At 43.4% G+C, this 16,766-nt stretch overlaps 1 protein-coding gene and 1 non-coding gene across 2 annotated transcripts in view; both read left to right on the top strand.

Moving 5' to 3' along the window:
• The window catches only part of TBC1D9 (TBC1 domain family member 9), a 114,570-nt gene that overhangs the window by 65,495 nt on the left and 32,309 nt on the right, over positions 1-16,766 (top strand). The window contains exons 4-10 of the mRNA XM_025874233.2: positions 2,238-2,466; positions 2,884-3,145; positions 4,872-5,079; positions 9,410-9,616; positions 10,509-10,679; positions 11,484-11,634; positions 14,353-14,567. Of these exons, the coding sequence (XP_025730018.1) occupies positions 2,238-2,466; positions 2,884-3,145; positions 4,872-5,079; positions 9,410-9,616; positions 10,509-10,679; positions 11,484-11,634; positions 14,353-14,567 (1,443 nt within the window). The remainder of the gene's footprint in view (positions 1-2,237; positions 2,467-2,883; positions 3,146-4,871; positions 5,080-9,409; positions 9,617-10,508; positions 10,680-11,483; positions 11,635-14,352; positions 14,568-16,766) is intronic.
• LOC112826281 (U6 spliceosomal RNA) lies at positions 15,318-15,424 on the top strand. Its single transcript, XR_003208892.1, has one exon. It is a non-coding gene; the product is annotated as a U6 spliceosomal RNA (small nuclear RNA).

Genomic DNA, 16,766 nt, shown 5'->3' with positions numbered 1-16,766 from the left:
TAATAATGGAATAAACATCCCACTATTGACCTTACCATTCCTCTCTTTCTAGAAGTCCCTTAGCTTCTAGACCAGTGCGGACAGGCACAAACAGTAATATAATACAGTGAACACTTGTTCATATAAGTTCTCCTATAGTTTTTGTTTCATTCCTTTGGGATAGATTACAAATTACAAAATGTTGATTACTGAATTAGTTTACACATTTTTCATGGAACTTAGTAGAGATTGTCAGTATATTAGAATCGCTGTGCAATTACACCATTGCTCACTTTTCAGTATTCTGGTTGTTTAAATCATTTTCCAAATTTAATAGGTAAAAGTTGGGATCTTACTGTTTTAATTTTCTATCTTTGATTATGAGGTTGAACATTTTTTCATGTTAGCTAAGTTAGTTTTCCTTTTTGTGAATTGTGTCAATGTTGTTTATATATTTAAATTTATATTGGGCATCCCAAATATTTGGATTGTAGTAATTTTTCAGTTAGGTAAAGCTGTTGTCTGGAACCAGGATAACCCATTTTATGTTATGTAGAACCTGTAGAACATAAAGAAAGGAGACGTGCCATCCCTTTGTTCCATTATCCACCTGGCTAAGAAATTACAAGCAAACTAAGGAGAGGTTCTGCATTTCTGGATCCTCTCCCTTCTTAAAGGTGGGGAAGTTGGGAGTTGAACCTTATGGGGACTTTACTGTTGAAATTAGTTGGCAAGGCCTGGTCTGTTATTATGTACTAGGCCCTGGAGTGTTCCAGAGTGTTGTTTCTTGGTTCCGTATCCTCATAAATTCTCTCATATTAGAAGTATCTTGTTTTTGGGCGCCTGGGTGGCTCAGTTGTTAAGCGTCTGCCTTCGGCTCAGGTCATGATCCCAAGGTCCTGGGATCGAGCCCCACATTGGGCTCCCTGCTCCGCGGGAAGCCTGCTTCTCCCTCTCCCACTCCCCCTGCTTGTGTTCTCCCTCTCGCTGTCTCTCTGTCAAATAAATAAAAAAAAAGAAAAAGAAAAAGAAAAGAAATATCTTGTTTTTTAAATTTGGATGAGCATTCTAGAAACATGGTATTTAGTAGATCTGGGATAATGCAGTTTGAATGTTTTTTCACTCAAAACATGGGTATCATTTGCTTTGTTATACATCACTCCCTTCTAATATTCTCCTCACTCTGACTAGGTCAGAGCCCTGCTTAGTGGTCCAGGGGAACAGGTATTAGCCCACTTGAGGGTCTCCAGGCTTACTCTAAGTTGATTGGCCATTGGGGTTGCCTAGAAACCCGACTGCTACTACTTATTAGTGGTTTCCCACTCGGTCAGTTTTATTTATTCATTCATTACATATATATATATATATATATATATATATATATGTATTTGATCCCACTCTAAAGGCATTGATAATTTTGAAATGTCACATAGGCTGTAGGTGTATTTGCCAACTGGGAAAGGTTTTTTCCATCCTTCTTCTGAACTGGCTGCTTCTCCCTACCCAGATGTCCATTGCCCTCATGCCACCTCGTGGTTGTCTGAATTTCCCTAATGCAACACGCTACCAAAGCCTGCTCACCCCCGGATTAGCCTCGGTTCCAAATGGATCTCTCCTGGTCTCCATGAAAGCCAGCCATCTCTGTTCTCTTAATGAAGTAGTAATCTTGAGAAAAGCAGAAACTGACCTTTGGGGTGACTTTATCATGATGAGCTAAGAAAAGCAGTAGAATTTGCAAAATCTTTACATCTCCTCATTTGTGGAATAAAACCATGGGCTTCGTTCTAAGTGAACTTCTTAAAATGATTAGCAGCAATAAACAGATAATCATATCAATATTTGAAGATCTTTTAGTACACATGTGCTCCTCAGTAATGGGCTTAGAATTGGGGGGCTGCCCTTGAAAAATAATGTATCAATTAAAAAGAAATTTTAGCATTAGAAATCGTTTTTTTCCTTTCCAGCGTTTATAGCATGCAGAAAAAAGCAGCCCTAGTCGTTTTTTTTTAAAAAAAGATTTTATTTATTTATTTGACAGAGAGAGACACAGCGAGAGAGGGAACACAAGCAGGGGGAGTGGGGGAGGGAGAAGCAGGCTTCCCGCAGAGCAGGGAGCCCGATGCGGGGCTCGATCCCAGGACCTTGGGATCATGACCTGAGCCGAAGGCAGACGCTTAATGCCTGAGCCACCCAGGCGCCCCCAAACAGCCCTAGTCTTACTAATATTCATCGTGTGCCTCGTTTTCTCCTCGCTCTAGGGCATCATTGCGGAGTATAACAAGATCAATGATGTGAAGGAAGACGACGACACGGAGAAGTTTAAGGAAGCCATTGTGAAATTCCACAGGCTGTTCGGGATGCCCGAGGAGGAGAAGCTCGTCAACTATTACTCTTGCAGCTACTGGAAGGGGAAGGTCCCCCGTCAGGGTTGGATGTACCTCAGTATTAACCACCTTTGCTTTTATTCTTTCCTTATGGGAAGGGAAGGTGAGTTGTCTAGAGTTTCAGAGGGAAGCTTGGGAAAGTCTGCTGAGGTTTGCCCCAAACTCATAAACCACATCAAAATGCCAAAAATAGATCTGTAGTGATGACTTGGTCTACACTGTTTTAACTACCTAACAAGTGAAGCAATTATTTTCATTATTTAAAAAAAAAAAGTTATTAAGTAATAAAGATTCTCCAAAGCTATCATAAGTGTCATTGACATGGACTTTAATCCATAATAATGATGACTTCAGAATTTACGGGGTCTGAATTTGTCTCTGAAACAAACAAAACAGTAATAAATATGGGGCATGCAAACTCCAAGGAGTTCAGCAAGATTGGGGGCTGGGTTGTTAGACTGAAGGATCCTTTGGGGATTTTAAGGAGCCAGGTGCTCACCAGCTTGTTCCCTGTGCTCAGCCAAGCTGGTGATCCGGTGGGTGGACATCACACAGCTTGAGAAGAACGCCACGCTGCTTCTGCCTGATGTGATCAAAGTGAGCACGAGGTCCAGTGAACATTTCTTCTCTGTATTTCTCAACATCAATGAGACCTTCAAGTTAATGGAGCAGCTCGCTAACATAGCCATGAGGCAACTCTTAGACAATGAGGGATTTGAACAGGACAGATCCCTGCCCAAACTGAAAAAGAAGTCTCCTAAAAAAGTGTCAGCTCTGAAACGGTAGGTGACAGAGACAGAGTCTTACACACTTTAGAAACAAGAAACCCTTACATTCTTTTATGAAGTGTAACTTTTTCTAAACCACTTCAAGGGTTCTGAACGCTTTTCTGGGTATAGATGCAGAACTGAAAAAGACTGTCTGAAGCACTCAAAGGTCAGTGAGTGACACAAAGTGATGGGAACTCTTCTGGTCCTAGGGGCGGGGTGCCTATGGGCAGGTGCTATGGGGAGATGGGGCAGGGTGGTGGGAAAGGTCCTCAGGGGACGCTGCTTGGAGTGGATTCTCAAGAGGTAGTGGAAGTTACCCATACAGATTCAGTAGGATGGACAGTTCAGGCAGAGGGAATAACACGATGCGGGAATCACAAGGGAAAAGCACAGAGGGGATTAAGTCCATCAATGTCCAGAAAGTGGTAAGGCATGTGATGAGGAGAGGCTGCAGGAAAGCCTGGAATTCTGCATGTGGGACTGGAGCTAGAGAGAGGGCGAGGAAAAAGGTGAGGCTCTCAAGTGTGAGTGTATGCATGGAATTGTCTGGAACTGAGATGGGGAGTGAGAGAGGGAGAGCATGTCCAAGGGATGTGCTAGCTCAGTTTTGATCATGTTGAGTTGAGTTGTCTGCAGAGCATCGCATTGAAGATCGGTGCGGTAACATATATGGAATTGGAAATCCCTGGTATTTGGAACCTGACAAGAGATCACTGCAATTAAGATGTCTGGTGATTTGAGGCGTGTTTCAGTAGAGCAGTTGAAGGTGAATGGTGTTAGCGCCGTGCATTGAATCACAAATGAAAGGCAAGGAACGGGATATAGGCAAGTGTAGACTGCTCTTTCAAGAAATTCAGTAGTAAAGAAGGAAGGATTGCTCTTAGAATGTAGAAGATTTGAATATAGCATAGAAGGGGAAGGGTTTGTGGTGAAGGTAGATGAAGAGAAGGAGGGAGCACAGAGCTAAAGCTATCAGGAAACCAGTCATTTTAGAAATGACATCTAATAGGGCATGGAAAAAGTTGCTTGCGTGTGCCGATACCTCTCCCTCTGAAATGGAAAGGAAGTAAGAGTGGGTGAGAATGGAAGCAAGTTGGAGGTAAAAGGGAGGGTATGGGTGTGGCGGGGGAGCTCCTAGAAACTCGACCACCCAGGGGCTGAGGTGGCATAGAAGCTTGAGAGGAGAGGTTTGAGCAACTGACTTGGTAAACAGGAAAAAGGGGAAAAAAAAAAAAAAAAACGAGCTGAGGTTGGAAACTCTCGTTGTCCAAGAGGTGGGTTGTTCCTGGGTTTCAGGCAATTTTATTGTCTTTTTAGGGCAGACAGTGATAGCCAGATTCATGAGTCTGGTTTGCATTTTCATTAGATCTTTCTTAAGAGGTAAGGCCTCCAAAGTGGCTCTGGAGAAGTGTGAATGTAATAATCTCTTTAGAAATTATTGTATTCCTTTAGAAAAAGGGTGGGTTTCCCAGCCAGGCCTAGTTTTCCTAAGATTCTTGAACATTTACAGATACTGATTGTAAAATGACTGCCCAAGGGACCTAAATATATTAAAATAATTACACTGTGCTTCTGGGTCCTAGGTTGGAGTTAGCTCCAACAGAAAGCCAAGAAGGTGGGGATGAGTCTGACAGGATGGAGGCACAGAGAGATGGGCCGGGGGACCTCCCCTGCTGCATCCTTTAGACGCTATTGAAACGTTGCCCTTGCATGAGGTGATGCTGTTATTACCTTCCAGCGATCTCGACGCCAGGGCAAAGAGTGAGAGATACCGTGCACTTTTCCGGCTGCCCAAAGATGAAAAACTAGACGGCCACACAGATTGTACCCTCTGGACTCCATTCAACAAAATGCACATTTTGGGGCAGATGTTTGTGTCCACGAATTACATCTGCTTTACCAGCAAGGGGGAGAACCTGTGTAGCCTCATCATCCCACTCCGTGAGGTAGGTGTCAGGTGAAAATGGATATTCTAAGAGTTTCCTTTGCAATACTTTTCTGTGTGAACCACAGATGTTTTTGCCAGCATTTAGTTGGTGTTTAACCATCGGTGAATGTTCATAATCCTTTGGTGTCCCCGGCCACCCCCTTTTGTGTGTTCTTACTGCTCTCGGTGACCTGAAAGAGCTTTTCTTCCTAGAAAAGCAGCCTAGAGTTTTGGGGTTTCTTTTAAAGATTTTATTTATTTATTTGAGAGAGTGTGAGAGGGAGCATGAGCAGTGGGGAGGGGCAGGAGGAGAGGGAGAAGCAGACTGTCTGCTGAGCAGGGAGCCCGATGCGGGGGGCTCGATCACAGGACCCCGGGATCATGGGCTGAGCTGAAGGCAGACGCTTAACTGACTGAGCCACCCAGGCGCCTCCAGCTTAGAATTTTAAAATGGAGATTTTACTATTATTCAGGTGTGGTGAGGCCAACACATCAGGAAGTGGCTGCCACTGGAAGGAGAGCTTGTTGTACTCCTCATGCTTCTGGGAGAGGCCATGGGGGCACATTGGGGAAGCACCACGATTGGTCCATAGGCACAGGGAGTCAGGAATTGGGGCAGGAGCCTTTATTGTGATTTCTATGTGAAGAAACAGGCGAGGCAGGGGAAGCAGGTTTTGGATGGGCTAGTTGGAATAATTTCAGCAGGCCCTGGGGCATAGGGGCTGTCCCTAGCTATCTGGTATCTGCCCCCCACCCCCGGGGTGCCTAGAGCAAGGATAGTTGACCCTGAGTGTGAGGGCCATGTGGTGGGTTCTGCATGCTTGGTTTGCATAGGAATGGCCTGCTCCCAGGTGAGTCCTTTATTATCTCTTGGAGTTGGCTAATCTGGGAGGGTGGCCCTGCCAGGGTCAGCAAGGCCCGGGATGTCCAAGCCTCAAATACAGAAACTAGAAAACGTAGTTATTACACTTGCTCACAGCCCGGGGGCAGCTTGGTCCCAAGGCAACAGTCTGGATTGTGAATTGGAAGGCCAAGTGTTAGACCTGGTCTGCCAGTTACCAGCAATAGAACCACCACGCTGCTGGCCACAGCAGCAGATTCTTGAGCCTGCCCCACATTTTTTGAATCTCTGCAAGTTTTGGAATCTGTATTTTAATAGAGTCCCAGGCCGATTTCTCATGCAAAATGAAGACATTGTGCATTCTTACTCTCTACACATTCTTACTGTTTTTGGGGAGGAGGTGACTTCTATCCTGTCTCCAAGGTGCTAGGTGGTTCTGGTACTTGTGTGGAGACCTTGCCTTGAGGTTCGGAGTTGAGGAGGAGCTCCAGGTTAAGCTCTTGGGGGCTAGAAGTCTTACGGTTTCTAGTCCCGGCAACCACTTTCAACCTGCCCTTGTCCTTTTCTGGAAGTTAAGGTGGTTAGAAACTTTGGTTATGTAATTAAGATTGACCCTTTGTTATTCCCTAGAGTAAAGGATTCATGTAGCCCTCTGCCTTCTTTTCTTTTTTAAAGAGATCATTTATATGAGCAGATTTTTTTTTAAGATTTTATTTATTTATTTGACAGAGAGACACAGCGAGAGAGGGAACACAAGCAGGGGGGGGTGGGAGAGGGAGAAGCAGACTCCCCGCTGAGCAGAGAGCCCGAGCAGGGCTCGATCCCAGGACGCTGGGAACATGACCTGAGCCGAAGGCAGACGCTTAACGCCTGAGCCACCCAGGCGCCCCGGTGGATGCAACTTTATAAAGAAGGCAGCAGTGCCCTTCCTTTAACCTGATGAATCTCCAAGCTATATGAATGATAGATCCTAATCCCAACAAATGGAAGAAGCAAAGGACCCTGTAATTTTTACAACCTTTACGTTACCTTAATGACAGAAAAGCGATGGGCCACCACCCTCCCCTCCCCCCCTTACATGGGGTCTTTCTGAGTAGAGAGGGGTCCGTCCATGAACTGTGTATCTTTTAGAACTGACTTAAGCTGATTGATGAGCAGCAGTCTCCATGGGAACATTACATCCTAATTGAAATGGCCACTTTAGGATTATATCAACTAGAATTGTTTCATTTAATTTTTTATAAATCAGCTAAAATACTGACTGGAGATTGTTAACATATATACCACAGATAGACTTAAGGTAGATCAAATAGACACAGAATCATGTTACTACAGATTTTGAAAAAATTCCTGAGGCAGCAAAGCAGGGAGATAAGGTGAACCCATCAGGTTCCTCATTAGATAGAGATTATAGATGAAGTCTCTCTTTTTTTAAAGCATAAATTACCTAGCAAATATTACATATTAAACATCAAGTTTTGATTAAAGTCCAGTCTATTTTTATAACCCAAGTTGGTAGTGAAATGTGTCTTATTAAACTAGAATACTCAAATGTTGCTGTTACCCTTTGCTGGTATCATAAAGCTTATGGGATCGGATTCTACCAGAAATAATTTGTCAGCAAAAAATATTTTGTGGTGCATGTGAGCATTCATATGTTTTATATGGGAGCTTTCTGGTTGTTTCTGTATTCATGATCTAGCTAAAGGACTTTCCACTTTGACCTCAAGATCCACATGGCTATATGGGTTTTAGGTGTGGAGCTTGAACCTTTAGTTCCCTTGGCATTTGGCATTTGGTCTGAGACATTTGGTGACCAAAAGAATCAGAAAAAAGTGGTTTTGAGAAAAGGAGTTTTTATAGGTCTTTTAAACATAGGTATCGTTTAGCATGTTTTAAATGCCATGGGAAAATCCTTTTCATGATAAAGAAATTTTTTTCCCATTTCTTCAGCTTTTTTTGCATTAGGAAAAAACTTTTTTTTTTTTTTAAAAAAACACTTTTATGTACAACTCCAAGTACCTCAGGGGATTCCTTTAAAAGTATATATAGAGGGGCACATGGGTGGCTCAGGTGGTTAAGCATCCAACTCTTGGTTTCGGCCCAGGTCATGGTCTTGGGGTCGTGGGCTCAGGTGCCATGTCAGGCTCTGAGCTCAGCGCGAAGGCTCCCTAAGACTCTCCCTCTGCCTCCCACTCACTCACTCTCTCTCTCAAATAAATAAAATCTTTTTAAAAAAATTTTAAAAAATATATAGAAACATATATCTAACTATATGTGCTGATAAAATATGAGAGCAGAAGTCAGGTCCTGCAGTTTTCCCTCTTTGGATCCCGTTGTCCGCATTGTGGATTTGGGGCCATTCAGCTTTTCAGGCATCTCCTTCAGGTTCCATAGCCTTGAAGGGGAAAAAGGTTTTAAAATTCTGCTTTGGAGACATTGTATTTCATATGAAAATGTTGATGAAGAGGTTAAAGTTGAATGTGTCCAGACTGCTTACAGGTGGGTGGAAATGAAGAGAAGAGAAACTGAACTTTAAGGATATAGTCAGAGCTGCTGCAAGTAAACCATTTATCTAGGGCTTGCCTTGAGAGTTTTTTTTTCCTACTGTGCTAAAGAAAAATATTTTTATGCATTTATCCTAGTTTCCAGTTGATGGAAATCCTATTATAAAGCCCCAAATGTGTCTTCAGTTCAGAGCTAAAACAAATGTCCTTCTTTCCTGCTCGTCTACCTACCTGATGTGGTAGATTTATGTCACCACACGCATGCGCACACCCACACGCACGGTCCGCCAGTGCAGATGGGGTTGCCCTTAAGCTGTTTCCATCATGTCTGTTTGGAATTGAGCCTTTAAAACGTTCAGGTGGTAAGAGGAGAGGGTTGCAAAGCCCTGGAATTCGAAGGAGCTGTTTGAAAGATGGGTGAGGTTTTGAAAACCATCCCAACCTTACGCTTGGTAAAAAGGCACGTGTGTCACGGGTTGTTTCCGTCTCTTAGGGATGACGCAGCAACGAGGAGTCCTTTCCTTTAGGACTTGTGGAATTTTAATGAAAACCAGGGAGTTCCTTCACAACGAGTTTTCTAAACCTTGGCCCTGTTGTTATCGTGGGCCAGACTTTGTCGGGAATCAGCTGTCTTGTGCATTGCACGCTGGTGAGCGGCATCCCTGGCTTCCACCTGCTAGATGCCACTGGTACCCTCCACTCGTGACAACCGGAAACGCCTCTAATTGTTGCTAGATGTCTCCGGGGGAGCAAAATTACTCCCAGTGTAGAACTGCTGATTTAGAAAGACCAGCACCGTCATTCCAGCTTCTGATATGAGCTCCAGTTTGAGTTGTTAGCTCTTATATCGGAACAGAGTCAGAGAATCTCATTCTTGCCTCAGTAAGATATGGGTGTTCCTACACAATGTAAAATTGTTGCGCTCCTTGTTTGGTGCTGCTCGGAGGCTGCTGTTGGGTGATCCTTGGAAAGTAATGTTCTTTGTTTCGTGTGTCTTTCAGGTGACAATTGTGGAAAAGGCAGACAGCTCCAGCGTACTCCCCAGTCCTTTATCCATCAGCACCAGGAACAGGATGACCTTCCTATTTGCCAATTTGAAAGATAGAGACTTTCTGGTGCAGAGGATCTCAGATTTCCTGCAACAGACAACCTCCAAGATATACTCGGACAAGGAGTTTGCAGGCAGCTGTAACAGTTCAGATGATGAGGTCTGTGGGATCCCCTGCGGGTGTTTGCATTCGTCCTAGTACTCTGCCTGAGAGTGGTCCCCTCCTTGTCCATTTTGTTTGATCCTCAAGCTCTGCTAAGATAAGGCACCTACCCTGATGCCCAGAGCAATATCTCATCTCATTTAAATCTCATGGAGTTGGCTTTGGGGTTGCAGAGCTGGACAGAGCCCTGTAGATCAGCTGGCCTAACCCTATTTCATAGTTGAAGAAATTATTAAGTAATTGGTCCTGTTTACGCAACAAGGAACTCTGGTCCATATAGCGACATTGTTGGCAATGTACAGAGGTCATTAAATAAAGTCTCGAATCTGAGATGCAACATCATGATGATGACCTTATTATGATAAAATACATACTGTGTCCCTTTTGAATTAGGCCCTGGGCCAACATCCAGGAAAATTAGAGCCTGGGAAAATAAGTGACCAGCTCAAGTGACAGAGTAATTACTGACAGCTGAAATATAAGGATGGTGACCTCACAAGGAACATGCCTGCCCCTGTCCACCCGGTCCAAGCTCATGTGGGCATCAGAAACTAGAGCGGGCATGAGGAGGCGGTCCCATAAGCAGTTGATTCAGCCATGTCATGCTTTGCATGCATGCTAACCAGAAACTAACCGCCAACCAGTTTGTTGCAAAAATGCATCAAAAATAAAAGGAAACCTGTTTTGAGCATTGAAGCTTCATGGTCTATGACCCACGCACCTGTCTAATCTCCGCCGAAGCGCTGGCTTGCTGCCTTCCACTGTGTTTTCACATTGCAAGAAACGTGTTGGGAACCATGATGTAGTTGTTGGTGTCTATACAGAGGATACTGAAGAAGTAGATTCTACGGCTCACACTCTTTCAACAAGTTCCTCTGTGCGTCGGCAGGTATATTCTCGGCCCAGCAGCCTCGTCTCCTCCAGCCCCCAGAGAAGCACGAGCTCCGATGCTGATGGAGAGCGCCAATTTAACCTGAATGGCAACAGCGTTCCCACAGCCACACAGACCCTGATGACCATGTATCGGCGGCGGTCTCCAGAGGAATTCAACCCGAAATTGGTGGGTGTCTCCTGCTCTTGCCTGAAATTTTCTGTATTAGAACAGTAACATTTAAAAATAGTTTTTAATCAAAGTAAACTCATAAATATCTATGTAAATAAATATTTTCCTATAAACAAAGCAGATTTTTATCTAAATCTCTCATTAGATTTTAGAATGGGGACGCCTGGGTGGCTCAGTCATTTAAGCATCTGCCCTGGGCTCAGGTCATGATCCCAGGGTCCTGGGATCGAGTCCCACATCAGGCTCCTTGCTCGGCGGGAGGCCTGCTTCTCCCTCTCTCACTTCCCCTGCTTGTGTTCCCTCTCTGGCTGTGTCTCTCTCTGTCAAATAAATAAATAAAATCTTAGAAAAAAAAAGATTTTAGAATGGCTTCTTCACAGGAGATGAGTTATACAGAGTATGGGTGACTTTTTTTGTCTTGTTTTTAACTGTTAAGTTTAAGTCAGCCAACAAGTAAGTACAAAATTCCTCAGCCCACAATTAAAAAACATCAACTCACTTTCACTTGGAGGTGTGGACATAAAGCCATAAATATAATTTGCATTCTGCTGACCCATTTCGGGTAAGTGGAATTCTCATTCTGGTCCAGAAAGCTTCAAAGCAGAACCACAGCCTTCAAATTAGGTTCAGGTGTCAAATGAGGGAAGCACTCCAGAAAATCTGACTTCTTTGTTCTGAAGAGTTTTGTCCAGAACATAACCACTCTGTTCACTAGGGGAGATAGTCTGACTTTCCATCCAACTTCTCATTTCCATCCTCGAAGTACTTTGGGATGTAGTAATGTTTCATTATCCCTTTCAGGCCAAAGAGTTTTTGAAGGAGCAAGCTTGGAAGATTCACTTTGCTGAGTATGGGCAAGGGATCTGCATGTACCGCACAGAAAAAACACGAGAGCTGGTGTTGAAGGGCATCCCGGAGAGCATGCGGGGGGAGCTCTGGCTGCTGCTGTCAGGTATGGCCGGGCTTGGGGCTGGGGGCCCTGGCCCCGGAGTATGCAGGACCTCAGCACTCCCCTTCCGCCTTCCATCGCGTGTCTGGGCTCTTTCAAAATATGCAGCCCTCCAGTTTGGCACTAAATTGCCTTTCCTCCCCAGAGTGTTGAAGTCTCTCAGTGAAAACACAGAACACATACAACTGTCCAAATATTGAAGCCATCACCCCCCAAATCCGCATAACCTCTTCCATCCCCTCACTAACGCTACTTTGGAGAAAAGAGAACCTAATTCTCTTTTTAGTATAATTCTTTGTGATTTGGGAAGTTTTGTGTTTTTTTTCCTCCCTTTTCCTGCCTGTGTCCGTTGATGAGAACACATGCTGAGAATACATCTCATTGAGAATGCTAAAGTGTGGCACATGCTCAGAGCTGTCACTGAGGCCGGGAGAGACAGGAATGAGAAAGCCTCATCCTTGGTTTTTGCCACCTCCTGAATTTCCTGGTTATCGCTTGGAGATGTGAAGGAGAGGCCAGCATGTGCCCTAGAACTGAAGGCCTAGATCACCCACTCCAAGCTGGAGACGCCAGGAAGGGCAGAAGGGGTTGTGTCAAGGACCTGTGGGAAAGATGTGCCCACCTTCGCTGGTCCACAGCCAGGCTCATGCCCCAACAGAGCCCGGCGGGGTCACACTTTTGAGTCCTGCTGGAGACCAGAGGTTCTTCAGGCTAGGCCCAGTCACACCTTCCTCCTCACCTAAAGTGCCCAGTGTATCCCAGGGGTCTGTTCTGTCGTGAACATCCAGGGCATTTTTTTGGTGTCACCAGTCTTTATAAACCAGTTGTTTTACTTGGTTAGAGGCCTGAAATGTAATCATTTTAGATAAACTTATTTGAATATTTTTATTTGAACCCAAAATGATCCAACACAAGTGCTGTTATCAAAACCTTTTATTTTAAAAGTGACATTAAAATTAAAGTGACATTAAAATTAAAATAGTTGCCATACCTATAGGAAAGCATTTTAAACAAACAAACAATCTCATAGCTCTTTCTAAAAGTAGATATAAAGGGTAATTGCCCATAATAAGATATATTAACATCTCAGCATTTGGGGGAGAGAATCCTGAAAATTACTTGGCTTTGTCTGTTTCATGTAAAACTAGCTTGTTCTATCCTCATTTACGTGGCTTATTTTCCTTAAGTAGACCAGCCTTAGCTCCTAATTTAGCAATCCAAATTTGAATCCAATGATCTCTGATTACAAATTCAGCCCAAGAAGAGCCTTACTGTCCATCTTCTGTCTTCCTTGTGTTTGTTGAACTAGGCACCTGGACAAACTGATTCAGGTCACTGATGTAGTAAATGAAAAATTCCATTTTCATCCTCATTCAAATTAGAAGTTACTTACAGCCCCATTTTGGATGAAAATGGAACTCAAAGTGAGAGCCAAGAAATAGTACACGATAGTACATAGCACTGTTGCAGAGACCCATAGAGAACTGGACTCCGTATTTTCTTTAATTGTGATGGACAATGTGAGGCCAAGGGGGTGGCGCGGCCTACGGCTCCTATTTCCACCCAGCTCACTGGGGGTAGGGTGCGTGTGGTAGGTTGCAAGCCAGCTCACCCCTGGGGAGAGCCCAGCTCCTGGTAGGGGAGCCCCACCTGGGTCCTGCCCTGCTCCCCGTGACTCTTAGGGCCACTTTACCAGGACCTGGCTTGGTGTACACAGTGAAGTGCAGGCCAGATGGTAAAAGATAACTTTGCAGATCCCCCTTGGAAACAAAGCAAAAGCCAGTGTTCGGTTGCTGTCAACCAGACTGCCTTTTCCTGGGTAAACGTTGAGTGGTGAGGCTGTCTCTTCTGGGTGACTGTCATTGACACGGTCCAGGCCAGCCCAGGGGTTCTAATTTCTAATCAGTGAAATACAAATCAGTTTGTCCTGTCATTTAGTGTGTGTGTGTGTGTGTGTGTGTGTGTGTGTGTGTAATATGTATACATATATGCGTGTTTTATATATGTGTGTATGTATATATATAATTACATAAGTTATTTTAATTAGATTTAGATTTAGATGCTTTCATACATACAGGGTTTTCTGTCTTCAGGAATCATAAATGCAAATATCTCAAACCAGTGATTCTCAACCCATTTCTCCATCCTTATCCCCAGCACCTGAGGAACTCCCAGCCATAGTGGTGCTCTCTGTGAAGAATGCCCACAGCACCCACTGCAATTCTAAAAATCCTTGCATACATTCTAACACCTCCTCCTACTCTGCAGTGTGGCTCTTTGAACTCTTCAAAGCTTATGCTTTCACAAGCAGTTTTCAAATTTCTTTTGGGAGGCAGAACTCCCTTTTTCAAGTGAAATCTTAAGGAGAACCCCAATAAAACACCAGCAGAACTGCTCTGGTTGAGGGAGGGCTGAGACGGGGAAGCTTTGGCTTACTCTTGTTCCTTCCTCCTCTTCCTCTAAGTAGGCCCTCCAGGATCGTCTGTGGAAGTTCTGTGGAAACACAGATTTTTAGCTTGCAAACCTCTAATTTGGCTTACAGTGGAGTTGGAAGAGGGAAGCAGGCCGCGAGTAAATTTACCAAGTCTGGCCACAGTTGCCGCAGCCCACCTCACGTGGGGGCTGTCGTTATTTCGCAGGTGGCTCACGTGGTAAGCTGTGTTTGCAGACCGAGAGCAGGGCCTGCCGCTTTGGATGTTGTATCCGTTGGGTGTTTCCTAGGTGCCGTCAATGAGAAGGCCACGCATCCTGGGTACTACGAAGATCTAGTGGAGAAGTCCATGGGGAAGTATAATCTGGCCACAGAGGAGATTGAGAGGGATTTACACCGCTCCCTTCCAGAGCACCCGGCTTTCCAGAATGAAATGGGCATTGCTGCTCTAAGGAGGGTCTTAACAGCTTATGCTTTTCGAAATCCTAACATAGGATATTGCCAGGTAAATGACCCCGCTGGTTTAGATTTTTTTTATTATTTTTGTTTATTAACCAGTAAGTCAGAAGAATGGTTATCAGAACCATCCCTGCACCTAAGTTTCTTGACCTTGGCACTATAGACATTGTGGGCTGGATAATTATTTGTTTGGGGTTGTCCTGTGCTTTGTAGGATGTTTAATAACATGCCTGTTTAATGCCACATTTAATAACATCTTTCCACGAAATGCTGGTGGAACTCCCTAGTTGTGACAGCCAAACTGTCTTTAGACATTGCCAAATAGCCCCTGGGGAGCAAAATCTCCCTGGGTTGAGACCAGAGTGCTGAGCAGAGGAGCTGGGAGACAAGAATGCCCTTTCTGAATCCACCACCTCATACCTTGTTGACCTTCAAGTCACTTCTGATTACTCTCTGAGCGACCCCTCATCCCTCCCCGAGGTAAAAGAGAGCGTGCCTGAGCACCAGGCCTGTAATTCTGGCTTCTAAGTTCCACAGTGCTCCTACTTTGCATCCTAAGTAAGAACATACTTGAGACTATAACTTTTATATGCTAGGATTATATTTTAATACCCATTAAAATAAATGCTTAATCCAATATTCGAAAAATGTTGCCCCCATACTAACTAAAATTATCTCTTGTACTAGTACATTGACCATAATTGGGAAAACTCTAAGATGGTGTGACTTTAGACTTAAAGGCCACATATTCAGAGAGGCCTTCCCCGACCATCTAGCTAAAAGTTAAAGCAGGCTTGTGCTCGCTTCGGCAGCACATCTACTAAAATTAGAACAATACAGAGAAAATTAGCATGACCCCTGCACAAGGATGACATGCAAATATGTGAAGCATTCCGTATTTTTGTGGGGAATACAGGCTTCCAGTAATGGAATCAGTAAGTGATGGGAATAAAAGACACAGCATAAGGAATGTAGTCAGTGATACTGTAATAGCCATGTTATCTATCAGGACACTTGAGATGAACGTAGCATAATGTATAAACTTGTGTCAACTATACTCAAAAAAAAAAAAGTGAAATCACAACGGAATACAACTTTTAATATGTTGACAAATACCTCAAACATCCTCCAGATCCAGAAAGATGGCATAATTTTTACTAAATGACTGCTTAACACAAAAGTAGATAAATGGAAAGATAGGTAGGTAGATAGATAAATGCTAAAGCAGGCTTAATTCCTCTACACATACACACAGTACAGGTCTTCCTATACCACATTATTTTATCTTTTTGATAGCACTTAAATACACCCCCAAAATTGATTAATCAACCTTTACATCTTTATTCTGTCTCTCTGACATCAACATTTAGGTCCTGTGGGACTTGTCACCACTGTATTTTCCCACCCCATTCCCCAACACTTAGTCCAGAGCCTATTACAGACTTACCTTGACTGAATGACTGAGGAGCTAACTGTGACCATGATCATGTACTAGAATTGGCAGGTTAATTCTCAAGTGGAATTTTAATAATAATTTTACTTGGGCAAATATTATGACTTACAAGAAAAAGCCTATTAGGCCAAAATTCCTTTTTTTTTTTTTTTTTTTAGTATTTATATTGTAGAAGTCTGATGAACAGTTACTGGTTTGTAGAAGGTCAAAGGAAGTACAAGAATTAGTTGGCCTCTACAATTATAGAGTTCATATTTATCTTTTGATCTTTCTCTTTTTAATTAAGAGTACTATTAAAAGTAGTGGAGCCTTGAGTGGTTATGAGTTAAGTGATCGTATCTTTTAATAAAGTGGGTTACTTTAGAATTTAAATTACTGTTACTTATCTCTGCCTTCCTTATCCAGATGGAAATAGTGTGAGGACTCCAAATTTGAAAGGTTTTATTTTTCTCAAAGGAGAGCCTCAGGCCATGTGTACTTGGTTATAGAAACCATTATGGAAGATTAAAAAGGAAATATTTGTCTTGTGAATTAAGGATTAGAAACACTGAGACTTGAGCAGGTTAAAAGCTTTGTCAGATAGCCTTTGGGCAAAGTTTTTGAATGAGGGCTTGCCTGTGTGCAGGGACTCAGTCCTTGGTGAGTATTGGTGTTCCTGAAGACCCTTAACAGTTCCAGGCTCAAGGACTCAAGGTTTGGACATTTTTAAAGGGTTCTTAAAAAAAAAAAAAAAGAAACAACATAGTAGAAGAATATGTGTGTGTAGCTTTCAGAGCCTTTAGATATTTATTA

The sequence above is a fragment of the Callorhinus ursinus genome, unplaced genomic scaffold, assembly GCF_003265705.2.
Source record: "Callorhinus ursinus isolate GAN/ISIS: 27379988/994484 unplaced genomic scaffold, GSC_fseal_2.0 scaffold4, whole genome shotgun sequence".
NCBI classification, from domain to species: Eukaryota; Metazoa; Chordata; class Mammalia; order Carnivora; family Otariidae; genus Callorhinus; species Callorhinus ursinus.
This window is presented reverse-complemented; position numbering and strand designations above follow the sequence as displayed.